The sequence below is a fragment of the Staurois parvus genome, unplaced genomic scaffold, assembly GCF_062004578.1.
Source record: "Staurois parvus isolate SC_StPar_1 unplaced genomic scaffold, SC_StPar_1.0 ptg000719l, whole genome shotgun sequence".
In the NCBI taxonomy this organism is placed as follows: Eukaryota; Metazoa; Chordata; class Amphibia; order Anura; family Ranidae; genus Staurois; species Staurois parvus.
Window position 1 is genome coordinate 535894 of NW_028318515.1, and position 21623 is coordinate 557516.

Genomic DNA, 21623 nt, shown 5'->3' on the forward strand with positions numbered 1-21623 from the left:
GTGATTTTTTTTTCCTCACAGCATTATACTGGGCAGGGTTAGAATGTATATCTCTATAGAAACATTGATCTAGCTCTGCATTACTTGACTTCAGATTGTGGTATTCTGATGTGTAATGTTTTAGGTGATCTGATTTATTTAAGGATATCCTTTTAAAGGTCATGATGTGCTTGAGCAGAACAATTGAGTATTTTTGTATACAGGACAGCTGCTTTTGTTGTAAAGCTCTAACGAGCGGGGCCCTCTGATTCCTCTTGTACCAAATTGTATTGTAACTGTTATGTCTGCCTTCATTTGTAAAGCGCTGCGCAAACTGTTGACGCTATAACAATCCTTTATAATAATAATTCATTTTATTTTAACTTGTAAGTGGATACTAGCTTGTGTAAGTCTATATTTACAGTGTATGAATATACACATTATTTTATTTGAATTATTACTTATTTGAGGTAACTGAAGAAAGTTTTAAACTGAAGTGTAGTGTAAGAGGGAAACAGTTAAAATGTTATAATATATATATCTAAGTCAATAGGCCCCTTGATAAAGACAGACATTGGTCACACAAAGAGGTACGCAGTTTGACCTTTGTCAGACTTGGGGGTATCTCTGCTTCAATTTCAACTCCAAGTAGTGCATGTCTGGGTAGGAGTGCTTTTTGAATGATACAGTGTTTCCCTGAAAATAAGACATTGTCTTATATTTGTTTGGCTGAAAAAAACACACTAGGTCTTATTTTCTTGGTAGGTCTTATTTTTTTATTGTACAGGTGTTGCCAGGGGGTGCAGAGATGAGCTGTAGGCAGTTGTGGATGAGGGTTACTATAGAGAGGGCCGGCTGATGACAGATGACAGTTGTGAGTTGCAGTCAGATGTTGCAGAGGAGAATTGACACCTAGTTTCAAACAGGGTGCAGAGATGAGCCACAGACAGGGTGCAGGGGTGAGTTGCAGGGGATGCAGAAGTGAGCTTCGTGTCCTATCTTCCCACTCAGTGCACCAAGTTCACTCACCACTCCGTCTCTTCCCCACTGGCTGGTGATCACCCCTGAGGCTTTGGCTTCTATGCATTAGGCTGCAGGATGAGATGCCCCGCCCCTCCCCACCCCACCCCAAAACACACTGCACCTTCAGATACCTGTTCCTTCCCTGTCCCACAGTGAGTACAGAGGTAGGGGGGTTCTGCGGGAGCAGATGGTGCTGTTACTTACAAGAGGGATTGTCACTTGGAAACACAAAAGCCGCGCTTCTGTGTTTATAGGAGACAGTAGATATTGGTGTACACAGGGCCAGTGCCAGAGGTGCTGGAACAGCTGATCACAACTAGGTCTTATTTTCAGGGTAGGTCTTATACTTCAGCAATTCCCAAAAATAGTACTAGGTCTTATTTTTGGGGTAGGTCTTATTTTCGGGGAAACAAGGTATATCAACAGGCACCTTGGGACTGCTGTTGTGAGGCCGATAGCACATGAATTGGTTTTCTTTGAAGATGAATTTACGTGTATGTAGGGGTTTTTTTTTTTTTCAGTTATGCTTTGTGTTCTCAAAGGTCAGAAAAATAGAAAACCCTATTGAAAACTGTGCCAGCAGCTGCCATATGACTTCACAGAGGCTCTGTAATTAATATCATAAGTGCAATGAGCAGTGATCACGTTTTAAGGGAGGGGATTCTTTCTTTTACAAATGTACTCCATCTGGGACAAAGATGTTGTAATGCTGGTTCAGTTAGAACCAGCATTTATTGTTCTAGATAATGTTTTAGTTGATAATCAAGCACAGTGATACCATGATCATTGAACCAGGTATTGGTATTTTTGGCAGTGTAGGCAGGTGCCAGGTCCTGCTGGAAAATGAAATCAGCATCACCATAAAGCTGGTTAGCAGAGGGAAGCATGAAATGCTCTAGGATTTCCTGATAGAGGACTGCACTGACTTTGGACTTGATAAAATACAGTGGACCAACACCAGCAGTTGACATGGCTCCCCAAATCATCACTGACTGTGGAAACATCACACTGGACCTCATGCAACTTGGATTCTGTGCCTCTCCACTCTTCCTCCAGACTCTGGGACCTTGATTTCCAAATGAAATGCCAAATTTACTTTCATCCGGAAAGAGGACTTTGGACCACTGAGCAACAGTCAACTCCAGTCCTTTTTCTCCTTAGCCCAGGTAAGACGCTTCTGATGTCTCTGGTTCAGGAGTGGCTTGATACAAGGAATGCATCTGTGTGTGGTGGCTCTTGAAGTACTGACACAAGCTGTAGTCCATTCCTTGTGAACCTCACCCAAATTCTTGATTGGCCTTTGCTTCAATCCTCTCAAGGCTGCGGTTATCCCTGTTGCTTGTGCACCTTTTTCCACCACACTTTTTCCTTCCACTCAACGTTCCACTAATATGCTTGGATACAGCACTCTGAGAACAGCCAGCTTATTTAGCAATGATCTTTTCTAACTTGTCCTCCTTGTAAAGGGTGTCAGTGTCTGTTTTCTGGACAACGGTCAAGTCAGCAGTCTTCCCCATGATTGTGTGTAAGAAAGAAACGCTTGAAATGTATCACTCTGTGTGTAATGAATCTATATAATATGAGTTTCACTTTTTGAATTAAATTACTGAAATTAACTTTTTGATATTTTACTTTATTGAGATGCACCTGTATATTGTACTGTGAAATGAAGATTTGCTGTTCTTGCCTAAAATCATTCATAATTACTCACATTGATCCACTGAGGACTATCTCCCTCCTAGCAGATGTTTTGATGATTGGTCTTGTGTTCGGGTTCATTAAATGTACATCACTGAGATTGATGACTGAGATTATTACTAAATAAAATTGAAATTCTTGTGGCTGGAGCATTTTTGGAAAGAAAGACAAACTTATATGTAAGAAAGGGTTCAGACAGTTTAGCTTCCCAGCATCTACTAAAATGGAAATACGAGTTTTGTCTGAACTGACCCTTCAAAGGGGGGGTACACCTCCAATTGTGTAGGTTGCTTGCTAAATATACACTGAGCGTCGTGATGTTTATAATCTCATACCGTAATTCACCCTTTTTATGGTCTCTTTACATTCCTCAAGCAACATTTTTTAAGCAGAATTTTTTTACCATCCTGCTATAAATATACAGGTTTCAGTCTGGTGTTTCCTGTTGCTTACGGTGTAAAGGTCAAAAAATAAAAGCTTAGAGAAAGTGTAGGGTGTGATCCACCAAAGGATTCTGTTTTTTTTTTTTTTCTTTTGTTTTTAATAAGACAGTCAAACTGTGTGTGCAGAACCAGACTTTCTCTTTTAAATTCCCAAAATAGGAGAAATATTTTGCCACTATTATATAAAACATCTAATATAAAATTGATAGGGGGCATACAAATGTGTGTGTGTCTATACACACACTATATTGCCAATGTCAGCACATGTGGTAGTGAGCTCTTTGATCCACAACTTGGGGTTCCCCAGTGCGCCGAGTCTAAGCCCCAACCTGCTTGTTCACCAGGGCCCCTGATGGTTTGGATGGACTTGCAGCAGGCTGGGACCAGGTCGCGGCCCCCAGGTACACCCAGCTGAGGTAGAGGGGACCACTAACGGGAGCAGGGTACAACGGGAGTAGACCAGGAAATCCAGTAGGCAAGCCGAGGTCAGGACAGGCGGAAAACTAACAATGTCAGGAACGAAGCCAGAGTCGGTACACAGACTGTAAAGGATTCTCAGTAGAAACACAAGGGAGCTCCAACAACAACACGTTGCTCAGGCAAAGTGGGACAGATTGAGCATGTCTTAAATAGATAAGCCAGCTAGGAGGTGGCCCAGGAAGTGATGAAAGGGAAGGACATAATACCCAGAGAATAGCAGACGACGCCCACAGGTGAGCACAGACACACGTGAGAAATCAAGAGCAGCAAGGATGTAAGAATAAACACACAAGAAGCTGCAGGGTAACTTGTGACAGCCAAAAGTATTGGGACGCCTGCCTTTACATGCACATGAACTTAAATGTCATCCCAGTCTTAGTCTTTAGGGTTCAATTTTGAGCTGGCCCACCCTTTGCAGCTATAACAGCTTTAACTCTTCTGGGAAGGCTGTCCACAAGGTTTAGGAGTGTGTCTATGGGAATAATTTACCATTCTTCCAGAAGCATTTTTGTGAGGTCAGGCACTGATGTCGGATGAGAAGGCCTGGCTCCCAGTCTCTACACTATTTCATCCCAAAGGTGTTCTATCGAGTTAAGGTCAGGACTCTTTGCAGGCCAGTCAACTTCCTCCACCCCAGACGCGCTCATCCATGTCTTATCGACCTTGCTTTGTGCACTGGTGTGCAGTCATGTTGGAACAGGAAGGGGCCATCCCCAAACTGTTCCCACAAAGTTGGGAGCCTGGAATTCTCCCATATGTCTTGGTATGCTGATGCCTTAGGATTTCCCTTCACTGGATCTAAGGAGCCATGTCCAACCCCTGAAAAACAACCGCACACCATAATCGCCCCGTCTCCACCAAACTTTACACTTGGCCCAATGCAGTCAGGCAAGTGCCATTCTCCTTGACACTGCTTGACACAACTGCATCCGATACTTTGCGTTGCACTTGGTGATGTAAGGCTTGGGTGCAGCTGCTCAGCCATGGAAACCCATTCCATGAAGCTCTGTATGCACTGTTGTTGTGCTAATCTGAAGTCCACAGGATGTTTGGAGGTCTTTAGCTATTGACTCTGCAGACAGTTGGCGACTTCTGTGCGCTTCAGCATGTGCTGACCCCGCTCTGTCATTTTACATGGCCTCCCACTTTGTGGCTGAGTTAGTGTTGTTTCCAGTTGCTGCCTGTCAGGGACCACGATTGTGTACGGGTATGCGCGGTGTGCCCGGCCGCACTAGCGTGCGAGCATTGGGGCTTGGGCACCCGCAATTGCAGCGCGCATGCGCACTCGCAATCGCGGATGCGCACCTGACACCAATTAGGGCGCAGGGCGCCCTATTTAAAACAGGTCAGGGCTGTGTCTAGTTGCCGTATGGTCTTACCTGTATCCTGAATTCCTGTATTGTAGATTGTCTTGTTGCCGACCCTGCCTGACCCCGATTTGCTGTCTGTCTCCTGTTCTGATTCCTGGCTTGTCTGACCATTCTCCTGCTTAACCCTGCACGTTCTGATCTCCTGCTACCGAACCCGGCTTGTGACCTGTTTATCCTTCTGCCTACTGATTTTGTACCACGCTGCCTCGACTGTTACCGACCCGGCCTGCCCGACACTGCTCTTGTTACCTCCTCACATCAGGCTCTCGCCTGCTATACACCTCCAGTGGTGCTTCTACCGCAGCTGGGTGAACCCAGGGGCCGCGACCTGGTCTCGGCCTGCTTCAAGTCCATCCCTACCATCAGGGGCCCCGGTGAACAAGCAGGTTGGGACTTAGATTCCGCGCCTTGGGGGATTCCGGTCTGTGGAACGCTAGAGGCTACCACCGGTAGGAACCTAAGAGAACCATACGGCCATGACAGAGTCTGGAGGTAGGAATTATAATATCCCTTTTGCAGGGATGGGCTCATCGCCTGATGGAGGCCCACCACCCACATTTGAACACTGTAGCCACCTTCTTTAAGGCAATGGCACAGCTTTACGACAACCCGCATCGAGCTGCTTCGGCTGAGGCAGCCCTCTATTCTCTACAACAGGGACGCTGGGCTGTGCAGGATTATGCTGCTGAGTTTAGGCATTGGAGTGGAGACACTCAATGGAACGATGCAGCCTTACACCATCAATTCCGGTTGGGATTATCAGAACCGCTAAAGGACGAGTTGGCAAGAATAGGAGTCCCTGATTCCTTCGAAGGCCTAATAGACCGGGCCATCCAAATCGATCGCAGATTGCGGGAAAGGAGACAGGAAAGGTCCAGCCAGGGGCCAAGAACCTCATGGATGCTGCCAAGGGTACCAGTCATGCCAAGGGTCAGTGTCGGCAATCAGAGTCCAGAGCCATCAGAGGGGGCTGAGCCCATGCAGCTCGGTCTGATGCGGTCTTCCCTTTCTACAGAGGAACGACAGAGGCGTCGAGCTACCAATCTGTGTCTGTACTGCGGAGCTGCGGGTCACATGGTGCACTCCTGTCCTGAGAAATACAGTAAGTCCTCTTCCATTTCTTCTGCTATGTCTACTTTGTGCACAGGCAACCCCACTTGGCTGTGCCTGTGTCTTTTCAGCTCCCTGGATGAAGCATACAGGTGACGGCTATTATTGACTCTGGGGCATGTAGCTGCTTTGTCGATCTCGGTTTTGCTGACCAGCAACAGATACCGTTACTTGCCAAGGAGCATGGCCTGAATATTTTCTTGGCCGATGGGTCTCAAAATCGGGGACAGTAGATCGGGAGACCCCTCCTATACACACCACAGTGGCAGGACATCATCAGGAGCTTCTACGTTTGGACGCCATTGCGTCCCCCCTTTTTCCAGTTATTATGGGGCTCCCCTGGCTACGAGCTCACGACCCCCACATTGACTGGAAGACCAGGTCAATTCACTTTCCCTCACTGTACTGCCAGGAACATTGCTTACCTAGGTTGCCACTGGAAACACCGACCCTATTAGCTGTGAGCCCCGATGCCGAGTTGGCCCAAATTGTGCCTGCGGCCTATCATCAATTCCTTGATGTGTTTAGCCCACGGGGGGCAGAGATTCTTCCCCCGCATCGGGCATATGACTGTCCCATTGATCTGTTCCCAGGTTCTGAAATACCTTTCGGCCGTATTTTCCCACTGTCAGAACGTGAGCTAGGGGCCCTGAAGGAATACATTGATGAGAGCCTCCGGAAGGGATTTATCCGCCCTTCCACATCACCGGCCGGGGCAGGGATTTTTTTTGTCGAAAAAAAGGACCGATCCCTGAGACCTTGTGTCGACAATAGGGATCTCAATAAAATTACAGTCAAGAACCGCTACCCCCTTCCCTTGGTCCCAGAGTTGTTTCAGAGGTTGGAGACAGCGTCCATTTTTTCTAAACTTGATCTCAGGGGTGCCTATAACCTGGTGTGTATACGTGAGGGGGACGAGTGGGAAACGGCTTTTCGCACTTGGTTTGGGCATTTTGAGTGTCTAGTTATGCCTTTTGGGTTGTGTAATGCGCCAGCCACCTTCCAGCACTTCGTCAGTGACATTTTTAGAGATTTCCTTGACATTTTTGTGATCGTCTACCTAGATGACATTTTGATATTTTCCTCGTCTCTGGAGGCGCATCGGGGACATGTCAGGAGCGTGCTGGAACGACTCCGTCAGCATGGGTTCTATGCTAAAGCCGAGAAATGCTGTTTTGAGCAGGAAAGTATCTCATTTTTAGGTCTAATTATCTCCACCATAGGGATCGCTATGGACCCTCAGAAAATCTCGGCCATTTTGGAATGGGCTGCCCCCACGGATAAGAAGGGAGTTCAGAGGTTTATTGGGTTCGACAATTTTTATACAAGTTTATAAAGAACTTTTCAGGCCTGGTAGCACCCATTACCCAGCTCACCAAGGTGGGGGTACGTTTCCAATGGACCCCAGCAGCACAGGCTGCTTCTGAGGCATTGAAGAAGCTGTTCTCAACGGCTCCCATTCTGAGCCACCCTGATGCATCATTGCCATATATACTAGAGGTAGACGCATCAGAAGTGGCTGTAGGAGCAGTGTTGTCACAGAGAGTAGGGACCAAGGAGCTAATGCATCCGGTGGCTTTCTTTTCTAGGAAGCTCTCCCCTTCGGAAAGAAACTATGATATCGGAGATTGGGAATTGTTGGCCATTAAGGCAGCTCTTGAGGAATCGCGATATCTGTTAGAGGGATCCCTACATCCCATTCTGGTCTATACTGACCATAAAAACCTTGAATACCTGAAGACAGCTAAACGCCTCTGTCCACGCCAGGCCAGATGGGCACTGTTCTTTGCGAGGTTTAGTCTCCATATCACATACCGGCCTGGGTCTAAAAATACTAAACCAGATGCTCTTTCCCGGATGTTTGAGGACCCTAGAGAGACACCCCAACCGGATACCATTTTGCCAGCAGGTAGCTTCCTATTGCTCCAGTCTGAGCTTTTATCCAAACTGCAGGCCACTTCCACCCGGGTTCCTGATCTACCGGGGACCTCACTACAGAGCAAGGAAGGTTTTTTTTGGAGGGGGGAAAAGATCTTGGTACCCAAGGAGGCCCAGTCCCTGGTTTTAGGCTGCCACGACCATCCACTGGCGGGTCATTTTGGGATACATAAGACTTTAGAATTGGCACAACGCACATTTTGGTGGCCAAATATGGCCAAGGATTGTGAAGCGTACGTGAGGTCTTGCCCCATCTGCAACCGGAATAAACCCACCAGAGACAGGGCTTGGGGCCTGTTGAGACCTTTGCCAATACCTGACCGACCCTGGAGTATGATCTCCTTAGACTTTATTGTAGAATTGCCACCCTCCCAAGATTACACCGTGATCTTTGTAATGGTAGATCGCCTTTCTAAAATGGCCCACTTCCTTCCACTAGCAAAGACGCCATCTGCTTCCGAAACAGCCCATGTTTTTATTAAAGAGATTGTGAGGCTTCACGGAGTGCCAAAAAAATATTGTCTCAGACGGGGGTGCAATTCACGTCCAAATTCTGGAAGGCGCTATGTGAGGGGTTGGAGATTAAGTTATCTTTTTCTTCTGCATATCACCCACAGACTAACGGGCAGACAGAGCGGACTAGTCAGACGCTCGAGCAATATCTGAGATGTTGTACATCATTCCTACAGGGTGACTGGCTGACACTTCTACCAATGGCAGAATTCGCATATAATAATGCAAATCATTCCGCCACCAACCAATCCCCATTCTTCGCCAACTATGGGTTCCACCCTACCTTCCTGCCAGACCTGGTTCCAGAAAACTCAGTCCCTGCAGCCCAGGACTCCTTAAAATTCTTTACTACCAATAACAAGTTATGACAGGAAACAATGGCTAGAGCCCAGGAAGACAGTAAAAAATTCTGTGGCAGGAGGAGAAAGGGGGAATTGATCATACACCTCGGAGATCGGGTTTGGTTGTCAACAGCCAACCTAAAACTGACATGTCCATCAAGGAAATAGGCACACAAATTTGTGGGACCCTTCCAAGTAGAACGTAAGGTTAATGAAGTGGCATTTAAACTGGCTCTCCCCGAATCCCTTAAGATAAATCCTGTTTTCCACGTGTCGTTGCTAAAACCTGCAGTTCCAGACCCCTTTTTAGACCGCAAATCTAGACCTCCAGAGGCCATAGATATCAACGGGGAGGAAGAATTTGAGGTAGAGGCAATTTTGGATTGCAGGAAAAGGGGTGGTCAAGTGCAATACCTGATCGAGTGGAAAGGCTATGGGCCAGAGGAGAATTCGTGGGAACCTGCTTAGAATGTCCATGCTCCCAGATTGATGCAGGAGTTCCTTCGTAACCAGCCTCAAAGGAGGAATCGGGTGGGCATCCGGAGGCTGCCCGTAAGGGGGGGGCAATGTCAGGGACCGCGATCGCGCACGGGTTTGCGCGTGCGCGGTGTGCCCGGCCGCACTGGCGTGCAAGCATTGGGACCTGGGCACCCGCGATTGCAGCGGTGCTCGCGTATGCGCACTCGCAATCGCGGACGCGCGCCTGACACCAATCGGGGTGCAGGGCACCCTATTTAAAACAGGTCAGGGCTGTGTCTAGTTGCCGTATGGTCTTACCTGTATCCTGAATTCCTGTATTGTAGATTGTCTTGTTGCCGACCCTGCCTGACCCTGATTTGCTGTCTGTCTCCTGTTCTGATCCCTGGCTTGTCTGACCATTCTCCTGCTTAACCCTGCACGTTCTGATCTCCTGCTACCGAACCCGGCTTGTGACCTGTTTATCCTTCTGCCTACTGATTTTGTACCACGCTGCCTCGACTGTTACCGACCCGGCCTGCCCGACACTGCTCTTGTTACCTCCTCACATCAGGCTCTCACCTGCTATACACCTCCAGTGGTGCTTCTACCGCAGCTGGGTGAACCCAGGGGCCGCGACCTGGTCTCGGCCTGCTCCAAGTCCATCCCCACCATCAGGGGCCCTGGTGAACAAGCAGGTTGGGACTTAGATTCCGCGCCTTGGGGGATTCCGGTCTGTGGAACGCTAGAGGCTACCACTGGTAGGAACCTAACACTTCCACTTTGTTATAATACCACTAACAGTTGACTGTGTAATATTGAATAGCAAGGAAATTGCACGGATGGACTTTTATTGCACAGGTGGCAACCTATAAGTCCATCCGTGACATTTCCTTGTTACTAAATATTCCACGATGAACTGTTAGTGGTATTATATCAAAGTGGAAGCAATTGGGAACAACTACAACTCAACCATGAAATGGTAGGCCACGTAAAATGACAGAGTGGGGGTCAGCACATGCTGAAGTGCACAGTGCGCAGAAATCGCCAGCTGTCTTCAGAATCAATAGCTAAGGCCTCCAGACTTCGTGTGGCCTTCAGATTAGCACAACAGTGTGCAGAGAGCTTCATGGAATGGGTTTCCATGGCCAAGCAGCTGCATCCAAGCCTTACATCACCAAGTGCAATGCTGTTAGGGAATGCGCATATCTATGTGCAGGCACAGAACCCCTGTTAGCCCTGCTCATGGCCTATTAGCGAGTGCGCATGTGCGACGGCGCGTTGGCGCCAGGCGGGCTATTTAAGCTGGGCTAGTGCCTTGCATTAGTGGCATTTTGGTCTATTACTTTTGAGCACCCATGCATCCTGTTACTTGTGAATCTGTTGCTTCTTTGATATTGACCCTGCTTGAACGCTGCCTGTACCAAACCCTGGCCTGCCCTTTGACTATTCTTCTGTCTGCCGTTTATGCTTACTCTGCCTGCTAGTTGCTGACCTGGACTGCCTGACCTTGCCTTCCTCTGCTACTGCACCGGAACCGGCTTATCCTTGCCGGAATCTTGCCATCTGCCAGTCTGCTCCTGCACCTCTGCCAGAGTGTCATCTGCCAAGCCGATTTCTGCACTTCTGCCAGCTGCTCCTGCACTCCTGTCAGTGTGCCATCTACCAGCTGCTCCTGCATTCCTGACGCACGTAAACATCCATCCGCAGAAGTCCTACCAGGCACTCATGCACCTCTTTGCTCTGGCGCTCCCTGTTACTCTAAAGCGAGACAAAAACGAGAAGCGCACCAACCTTGCGCATTACCTCAGTAACCAAAATTTATTAAATACAAAATGATACTCACAAACGGCGAATAAAATCAGGCATGTGAGTCCTCAGAGGGACTTGAAAGATAAGGAGCCAGTGCGAGTCCCATCATGGGGGTAGACACTCAGTACAGCTGAGGCATTTCGAAGGGCATCCCTTCTTCATCAATTTTTGTCTCACTTTGCAGTATTGGTCGGGCTTCCCCAGCCTTGTTTGGAGCTGCACAACTCTATATGCACTGGTGGTCGAATTTTCCAGTTCTGGTTCCATCCATCCGCCACCCGCCTGGATCCTAGAGCGCAGGAGAATTCGTTTCTGGCTCCCTGTTACTCTACCAGGGCCCCTGAGCCAGAGCTGCAAGGTAGGCTTTCCTCTGCACTCCAGGTTCTACCACCAGGTATGTTACAAATGCAAAGCATCGGATGCAGTGTTGTAAAGCTCGTACTGGACTCTAGAGTAGTGAAGACGTGTTCTCTGGAGTGACGAATTACACTTCTCTGTCTGGCAATCCTATGGACGTGTCTGGGTTTGATGGTTGTCTGGAAAACGGTACTTGCATGACTGCATTGTGCCAAGTGTAAAGTTCGGTGGAGGGGGGATTCCAGTGTTCCAGTGAAGGGAACTCTTAAGCATCAAGACATTTTGGACAATTTCATGGTCCCAACTTTGTGAGAACAGTTTTGGGGATGGCCCCTTCCTGTTCCAACAGGACTGCACACCAGAGGACAAAGCAAGGTCCATAAAGACATGGATAAGTGAGTTTGGGGTGGAGTAACTTGACTGGCGTGCACAGAGTCCTGACCTCAACCCAATAGAACATCTTTGGGATGAATTAGAGCAGAGACTGGGAGCCAAGCATTCTCGTCCAACATCAGTGCCTGACGTCACAAATGCACTTCTGGAAGAATGGTCAAACATTCCCATAGACACACTTTTAAACCTTGTGGACAGCCTTCCCAGAAGAGTTGAAGCTGTTATAGTTGCAAAGGGTGGGCCAACTCAATATTGAACCCTACGAACTAAGACTGAGATGCCATTAAAGTTCATGTGCGTGTAAAGGCAAGCATCCCAATATAGTGTATGTATATATTTTGGCTGTACTGTAATGATTTCATGAGTTATGAAATATGCTGAAGTTTTAGAATTTGACCATCTATTAGAAGTGTGTATTCCAGTGAGGTATTTATGACCCAAGGTCTGTTAGGTCTCCAGATTTCTCAAGCTTGCGAGGGAGACAGTTTTATTAGGGTTTTCAGATTGGAATGGGGGATTGGGCTCATGGAGAAGTCTGTGTGTCTGATCAATGGATTGATAACAAGGTTCTGGCATCAGTTAACAGTTTGTGTATTGTATAAACTGAAGGATGGAGGGGGGAAAAGGTCACTGGGCTATGCCTTTCTTATAGCAAGATAGCATAGGAGACTTCTTACTTGTCAAAATGACTGCGCACACACACACACACAGCTATTCGCGTGCCCAGTACGCACAATTACAAGGTTGTCATGCCATGGCACCCAACATGCCATGCTGTCATATACCATGACTCTAACCTCCTCAGATGCGGTGAGCAATCCCCTCTATAATTACTCACTTAGGTAATGGGGCTCCAATTATATTACATCAAACATGAGCAATAATGACTGGGTGGAACCTCAAATCCTACAAAAGCAGCCCTGGAACACTTTGTCTTCAGAGTGGAAAGTGCTTTTAATTGAGACACTGATGACCTTAAATCTGAGACAACACACCTGGGCCAAGTCGTTAAAACAGAAATGTGTTCCCTTACCTTCCTAGTCAGTTAGAAGCTGCTTACTAGAGGCTACAAGCCCAGAATTAAAGGAAATTTTCAATGAGATCTTGGACAAAAAAACTTCCATACATATTGAAATGTATAGCACTTACCTAATCAAGACCCAGAAATGTGGGAACATGTCATCTGTATACTTTACAAATAGACTCTTAAGAGCGCTATCATGAATGGGCGTTAATGTTCACGAGTAGTCCAAACCCAGAAGGTTAAAAAATGCACAAAGCAAGGAGCCGGGTTCTGCCTGCATACCTTTCAATGTTCTTCGCCTGTCCAGAACTAAACCCTTATCAGATTCCTGATATGGACCTATAAGTATTCTGCCCCTTATTATTCACAGGCCTTTGCCCAAGCTACCTTTCTCATACCCTTGGCTTGCCTGGTTATCCAAGAACTCTTAGACAAGGAATGTCTTACTCTTGTGCCTTAAAGACTTTGTGCCATCCACACTTTTCCCTAGCACGCCATATCTGACAACACCTGGCATGGTGACCTAATGCTTACATTAAGCCTGGGTCTAGACTTGCAGGTTCCCCTCATTCACAAGGTGGTGTATATCCCCTGTTTCATTACACTTGACCTATTGGGTCAACTGTATGTGCCCTTCACTGTTCTTTCTTCTTGGGAATCTCATTTTCAACAACCTGAATGCCCATATTGCTTAATATATAACCCTGCCATATATTTTTTGTCTAACACATGTACCAGCGTACTCATACACTGATACTTGTGTAAACATCCCTGAATGCACGTCCCTGTACGCTGTAATCTGATATATTAGCTGTTACAAGATGACTTTTAAGGGGGTTTATCCTTTATCATATAGTGGCAGAGGGATTGGGCTGCAGCCATACCGAATCACACATGCTGCAGATGAGGAATCTGACTCACACCACCTCAATTAAAATACAGGGAACTTGTAATAAATTATTTTCTCAATGGTGTAAAGTCCCCTCTAGACTGACTACTGTTTATTCATCACTATCTCCCTATCATGTTGAAGAGGATGTTGACTTAGTACAACCTTCCTTCACAGAGCCAATTGGACCAGAAAGGTGACTGATATTGAACCAAAAAATGGGAGGCCACATGCAAAGATCAATATCATAGATTCTACAACATGTGGGCTACCTGGTCCCATTACAGTGCTTTCCTGCACCAGGGAAATCCAAGCTTAGAAACCACCACCCACACCCCCTTGAGTGACTTTACACAAGACTAACCACAAAGTGCTCACTCATTCATGCAGAGACAACTTCCCTCAAACCAAAACTTTCACTCTCTTTATCCCAGTGAATCTACTCTTATTTGTTATTTGCTACAGTTTACTTTATATCCCTTTTTGGTTGCTCCCGGTTACCCTCCTCTTCCCTTCTTTTATTTATCCTACCCAGTGATACCTATCTTGACATGGTAGTGAATTAAAGACACTACAGTGACTGAAGAAGCAGCAATAAGGTTGTTTAATATCTTTTCTTTATTCATACAAAAAGAATGAGATATATCTAGGACAGGGGTCTCCAAACTTTCTAAGCAAAGGGTCAGTTTATTGTCCTTAGGGAGGCCAAACTGTTGTCAGTGGGAGTGAAAGTTTTCCTAACATCAGTGGGAGTAAATATCGACACATTTGGCATTCGGGAGAGGAATAGTGACCCATTGATGGTATGGTTGGGAGGAATAGTGACCCATTGTTTGTATTGTTGGATGAAAGGGTCCTCCTTTGCTGTTGTCAGTTGGCAAAATAGTGTCTTGTATTAGTGGGCGTAATAGTGCACCAAGGGCCAGATAAAAGCACACAAAGGTCTGCATCCGCCCCTGGTCCACAGTTTCTAAACCACTGATCTGGGTTATTATAGAACTTTTTTTTAATTATAATTTTATTTTTCTAAACATGATACTGTAAATGTATTGCATATGCATTTCCACAGTGGTGCAACTGAACCGTATATTACCAAAATGTGTTTATAGCAAAACAGAGTACATAACAATGTTTGTATGGTTGCTGTCCTCTTCTTCAGTCACGTGACAAATGTAATTTGAGTGTCCGAAAGGTCTACTCCAGACAACTGGAATGTTTACTGCGTCCTTTGCTGCTATTAAAAGCTTAGTTTAAGAAGGCCAAACAAAACATCTTTTTCAGTAGACAGAAAATATTTGAACATGGGGAACGAGCCGGTCATTTATTGGCATATCTGGCACATCTGGATCTCAGGCCCTCTACTGTGATCTCCCTGCACAATGCCTCTGGTGCTCATATCACTGACCCGGACCTAGTGGCAAGGGAGTTTCGTAACTTCTTTTCCACACTTTACTCCTCCACTGTTACTAGCACCCACACTGAGCTCATCAATTTTTTTCAAAACATACCTTTTCCTACTCTTACCCCCTCTCAAACTGCTAATTTGGAAGCCCCTATCTCTATCGAAGACATAACTGAAGCCATAGCCCACTTATCCCCCTCTCAAGCACCAGGCTCTGATGGAATCCCATTGGAGTTTTACACTTCCAGGACTCTCTCATCCCTCTCCTACACAAATTGTACCAGCATATCTACAAATCTGCCTCTATTCCTCAATCAATGGGAGAAACATTAATAGTCCTCATACCTAAACCCTGCAAGGATCTCCCTACTCCCTGAGTTGTACCGCCCCATCTCCCTCTTAAAACTCGATATTAAGATCTTGGCCAAGGCCCTGGCCCTGCGGTAAACAAAATAATTTTACATCTAATCAACCGGATCAGGTCGGGTTCATGCCAGCTAAAAACACGTCATTTAATCTACGGAGGCTCTTTATGAACCTGCAGGCTTCCCATGACCATGTAGGTTCCAGGGTTGTTGTTTCACTTGATGCTGCTAAAGTTATCGACTTGGTGGAGTGGGGGTATTATGGGAATGTTTATGCAGATTCGGATTTGGGCCCAAATTTCTTAAATGGCTTAAATTACTCTATTATGCTCCAACTTCCAGGGTCCTGGTTAGTGGTCTAGTGTCTGATTCCTTTCCCCTCTCTAGAGGCACGTGTCAGGGATGTCCTCTTTCCCCCTTGTTATATGCCTTCGCAGTGGAACCGCTAGTTATAGCTCTCCAAACGCACTCCGAAATTTGAGTAGAAATAGTGAGCAGATGACATGCTCTTGTAGCTGGAAGATGCTAGCCCCTCTCTTATGGCTGCTTTTGATCTTATAGACCACTGTGAACAATTTTCTGGCCTCAGAATAAACTGGGGGAAGTCCCAGATTCTCCCTCTGAACAATCTGAGGATTATCTTCGGCTTAACCTGGAATCTCTGTACTCGATGTTGACATCCAAATTACAGGCCTGGGCTCGACTCCTTTTAGGGGTTATGGGGCATATTAATTTGATCAAGATGGTGCTTCTGCCTAAAATTTCTAACTTTCTTAGGCATGCATAGGTATTTTTACCGTTGCGCATTTTCAAATCTCTTGATTCTATGTTTAATTCCTTCGTATGGGGCAATACAAGACACAAACTATTGTGGCGTGCTCTTAAAAATCCCATGCACTCAGGGGACGTGGCGGCAGCACTCCCAGATTTTAACCTCTACTATTTAGCTGCCCAATTGTCTCATTTTTCCACTTGGTTAAAGGGGATAAAGACCATCGTCTTGCCTTGGTGTGTGCTCGAGCCTTCTCTTAGGCTACACAGGCCTTTCAACTCCTATTAAAGGGCATGCGGGACCCCTCAATTATGGGTGACTGCAAGGGGTTGCTGTACCACCACTGGAAGATCTGGTCACTAGCCTCCAGTAAGTTGCAAGTTCCCTATATACACGTCAACACTCCTCTCTGGGACTACCCGAACCTCTCTGAATTGCTTACTCTCCCTGATTTTCATCTATGCATCAACAGAGGGATTTTGTATGTTTCTCAGGTGTTCACCAGTGCTGGCATTAAACCCTTTCAAGACCTTAAATCAGAATTTGACCTCCCCAACTTTATTCTCTTCCGGTATCTCCAGCTCCACCGTGCACTGCATGCCCAATTCGGTGACCCTACCCTGCATCTGGACTCTACATACCTTTTTATGGATGTGATTCTGGGTACAGAATCCGAAAAACTTATATCCGTATTCTACAATGCTCTTCTTCTACTTCCTGCATCGACATTGGCATATCGACTTAAATCCTGATGGAAGGTGGTTGTGGGGGAGCTGGATGATGAGATGTGGGAAGAGGTGTTTGACCTCAAGCAAACTGGTCTCCCTGAAATTGTCGGATCGCCTCACCCAACTATATATACTACATAGAATCTATTTAATGCCTATTCGGTTATCTAGATACAGACCACAATACAATCCATTCTGTCCTAGATGTGGGGTTTCCGATGGTACCCTTTTTAATTTCATATGGTTTTGTTCTCTCATTCAGGGATACTGGATTCAGGTGGTTCGGTTCCTCCATGATAGAATAGGTTCCCCCCTTACTCTATGCCCTAAGCTATGTCTACTGGGTCTTCTCCTTGACTCAGAAACCGACAAATTTCAGACTATTCTTACAGGAAACTCTCTTTATGGCTGGATTACTTATTGCTCGAACTTTGCTTTGAACACTGCCACCTACATTTCCACAATGGGTTTCTGCAATAAATAGTATATTACCATATAAGAAGGTTATTTATTTGAATAGATTATGCCCTGCAAAATATCATAAAATTTGGGATAAATGGCTGGACTCCACGTCCACCTGTGATGTGGAGGAAGACATGTAATTGTAGTTTGTTTATTTTGCCTTTCCCTTGTTATGTGCATTCATCCCTGTGGTAGTGGTGTCATGTTAGTTGAACTTTGTTAGCTTTATTTTACTTGCTTACAGCAAGTATTTTTCTTACCTGTGCACTTGTATTTTTTTGCCACTATACTGACTTCGCTCTCATTGGCTGTATGATGTGGTTACATGTCTTCTTCTCTCAATAAAGGGTTTGCTTGTTGAAAAAAAAAAAGGCTTAGTTTGAAGACAAAATGTTCCAGAATAAAACCAGCTGCCAAGTGTTGACTTGAAATTTCTAATATGAAATGTAGTAGATGTTTTGGTATTTGTGCTAATCAACCTGAATCTTTATTTGCTTCCATTGGACCATTTCTTGATTTCTACTGTATGACCTATCAGTGTGGGTGGTCTTAATAGGAACTTGAATGTCTAAAGTAGTATAACCTTTCAAAGTGTGTAGACATGTAAATATCAAATGTAATGTATTGAATAAAATTTAAACAAAAAATAATATAGAGATAAACAAAGTCATGGCCAAAAATTTTGGCACCCCTCAATTTCTGTCAGATAATGCACCACTGCGCCCAGAAAATTGTTGCAATTACAAGGGTTTCGGCATTCTCATTTATTTATTTTGTTTGTATTGGTATGACACAAAAAAGTGGAGAAAAAAAAGCCAAATCTGACACATTGACCTGGTGACCGGTATTACTGAGACAGAAGTGAGAACTAATTCAAATTTTAGAGTTATCACTAGAGCAAGATGTGAGGGAAAATCCTGCATCTCTGGGGCAGGAATTAAAGGGAAATTGTATCTGCAGGAGATGGCTAGACACAGCTAACCCTTCCATACTGTTTCTAAAATCAATAGAAATTTGGCTGTGGACAGAGGCACTCTGATGGGCACATGTGATGGAAAGGGGCAGTCTGATTGGCACGTGACGGAAAGGGGCACTCTGGGGAATATGATGGAAAGGGGTAGTTTGAGTGCAATGGGGCACTCTGTCGGGAATACCTGATGTAAGGTGGCACTATGATGGGGATACCTAATGTAAAGGTGCACACTGATGGGCACACCCTATTTGGACCTCGGCCAGAAGAAAATTTTAGTGACCTGACCTCCTTGAATTTTAATTCAATACCCCTGTCATATATTATTTTCCATGTTCCTATTCTTATTTATCTGAATGGTATTGAAGTTTTTAAACTTTCTCTGTGAAGTTCCCTACACATATACTGACTTGAAATCTGTGACACGTAATCACTATGCCCTGTGAGAAGGCACTGCTGTTTCACAGAATTCACAGAGCCTGCCTTCTGAACTACAGAGGTGCTGAAAGGAGGAGTTTCAGAAGGTGAAGAAATCGCTGCTTGCAGGCAGCAAGGTACCATGGGATGTGTATTCCTAAGAAATTGAAAGTAAACAGCAAAGGAGAAGCTGCAAAGCATGAGTACAGATAGACCGTACTCGTAATATAAAATATTTTTCTAGTAAGCTTAAACTGGATTGATAGAATTAACTGTTTGTATTGCTATTAGAGTGCTGATGTTAACATATGAAAATGTATGCTGTGACCATAGATTTCATTTAAATGCATAATTGTATACCTCTTGTGGCAATCTTTAAATCTTAAATGGTAATACCAGAAAGATGTTTGATTGCGATATTTCTTATTCAGTCACAAACTATTGAATTATACCCTGTAGCATAAATTATAAATGTAGTAGACGGACAGATTAATACATGAGCTGGTTTCATACTTTATAAAGGTTCATTTGCTAATTGGAATTGTAGCTGTTTTTTTTTTCTTTTTTTGTGTGTGTTTTTTTTTTTTGTTTTTTTATCTATTTCATAGAACTGGCATTGGCAAGAAAACCTTCTTTTAGTTTCCAGGTCTTCCTACCTTGCATGACCCTAAAAGAAACGTGTACTGGGATAAACATGGTGGCTGCTATTGCTGACCTCTTGAAGGTTCTAATTGCCTGACCCTCTGGCTTCTGTTCTGACCCAGCACAAATATACAGATCTGGAAAGTCAGAGTGAAGACAGATCTCATGTGATTGTCAGAGAAACTAGGCAGTCAGGAATCTAGAATTTTTTTAATGAGAGGTCAGCAAAATTGGCCTTAATATCTGCAAAGCTAACACTCCCTGCTGATTGCACCACTGTAGTTGCAACAAGGCAGACTGCTTTTTAGAGAATAATACAGTGCTTATTGCTCATTTTATAAAAGTACAATTGGGCTTTAAAGAATATGTAAACCCAATATTTCATATTCCTGATATATGCCTGCTGTACAATGTACTTGTGTGAAAAAGTATCCCTGAGCGGATTGTTTGTCGATTCACATTTTACGTTAAAGTGGTTCTAAAGGCTGAAGGTTTTTCTTTACCTTCAAGCATTTTATGATTGATTAATTGATTAAATACCACCAAAAGAAAGCTCTATCTGTCTCAAAAAAAATAATACAAATTTCATTTGGGTACAGTGTTGCATGACTGAGTAATTGGCATTCTAAGTGACAGCTCTTATTTGAATTGCAAATTCCTATGATACTTAGATTCATATTGTGCAAAATGTAGTATTTTCTATTTTAAATCAATGGAAAAACATTCAACAGTGCAGGAAATGGCCTAATAACATTAGTGTTTTTTGTCCATTCACAGAACAAATGCCCATGCACTTTCACTGGGCAAGTTGTACACTTCTTTGAGTCTTATTTTTTTCTTTTTTACCCAGGGCTGTGTTCTGCACATTTCAAATATCCACCTCTCCCCCCAGAGGATCCAGTGTTGTCCTGCTGAGATACTCTTGTCTTCTGACACCGTTTGGTCCTGCTCCGCCATATTGCTTGTGATGTCACTGAGAGGCCTGCAGAATCTTGTGGGTTCAGCCGTGCACCTCCTAATGCAGCGCTAGGCATGCCCCCCTCCACCTTTCTGAATAAAAGGCTATGCCTCTTGGAATATGTGACGTGCATATCCCAGGAGGCCCAACAAGCACTTTGCATGTGATTCGCATAGGCGAGTGATATACATTGGGGGGGGCTAATTATTTTTTTATTTAAAAATAAAGTTCCAGTAGTATTTACTGTTAAATTATTGGAATTCCAGTGTTTTACATTTTGTTATTACTTATTTTTTAGTGACAAGCCTACATTTGAATAAATTGCCAAAAGAAGAAAGCAGTATGGAATTGAAAAGTTCTGGAGATGCATGTCAGAATGGGCCTCTTTCACATTATACGGATCCTCCTCCAACCACGGAGCCACTAAAGGACTGTAGAAGTGCAGCCCCTCCAGGTGTGGCTGGTTTCAATGAACCTAGTTCTGAGGGAGTAGTTCTTAGAAAAGAAGCTTTGCAGTCGCTGAAGCTAAGCCTTCATATGCAGGAAACTGACCTGTGTAAGCGCCTATTTTTCTGAAATGCAATCCCATCTATCGCTTTGCACCATTATCCCTACTTGCAAAGTGCTTCTGTGATGTTTCTTGATTGAAATTTCTACTATTTTATGGGTTGATCTGTAAATGGCAACTACAAATTATTTTTCAGCCTTTTCCTGTATGCTGCTATACAATAGTACATCTAGTACTATGTAAACGCGGTTTTTCTTTGCGCACATGTTCTTTTTTACATTGTCAGGAAATAATGCAATTCACATCTTATTAGCTGCAGTTATCCATATTCAACATCTTAGAATCAGCACAATTTGGATTCTTTTAAGATGGCCATGCATGAATTGAAATTCGGCTCCTTCATCAGGGACATGTATGTGCAGACTGATTGTGAACAGGTCAATCTGCTGATCGACTTGTGTATAACCAGCCTGTCCTTTTTTCCCGATTGACCACTGCTGCTGGCTATAGTTAGACCTTCGAGACTTGCAGGAAGAGGGGCCAGGAAAGGTTGGAGGACAGAGTGGGTGTTTT

General features: G+C 44.8%; 1 protein-coding gene across 2 annotated transcripts in view; it reads left to right on the forward strand.

Moving 5' to 3' along the window:
* The window catches only part of GOLGA3 (golgin A3), a 117144-nt gene that overhangs the window by 8165 nt on the left and 87356 nt on the right, over nt 1–21623 (forward strand). Inside the window, exon 3 of one of the 2 annotated variants that reach the window (XM_089653661.1) lies at nt 20841–21098. In XM_089653661.1, coding sequence (XP_089509787.1) covers nt 20841–21098 — 258 coding nt within the window. The remainder of the gene's footprint in view (nt 1–20840; nt 21099–21623) is intronic. The other variant, XM_089653662.1, reaches the window with a different exon arrangement.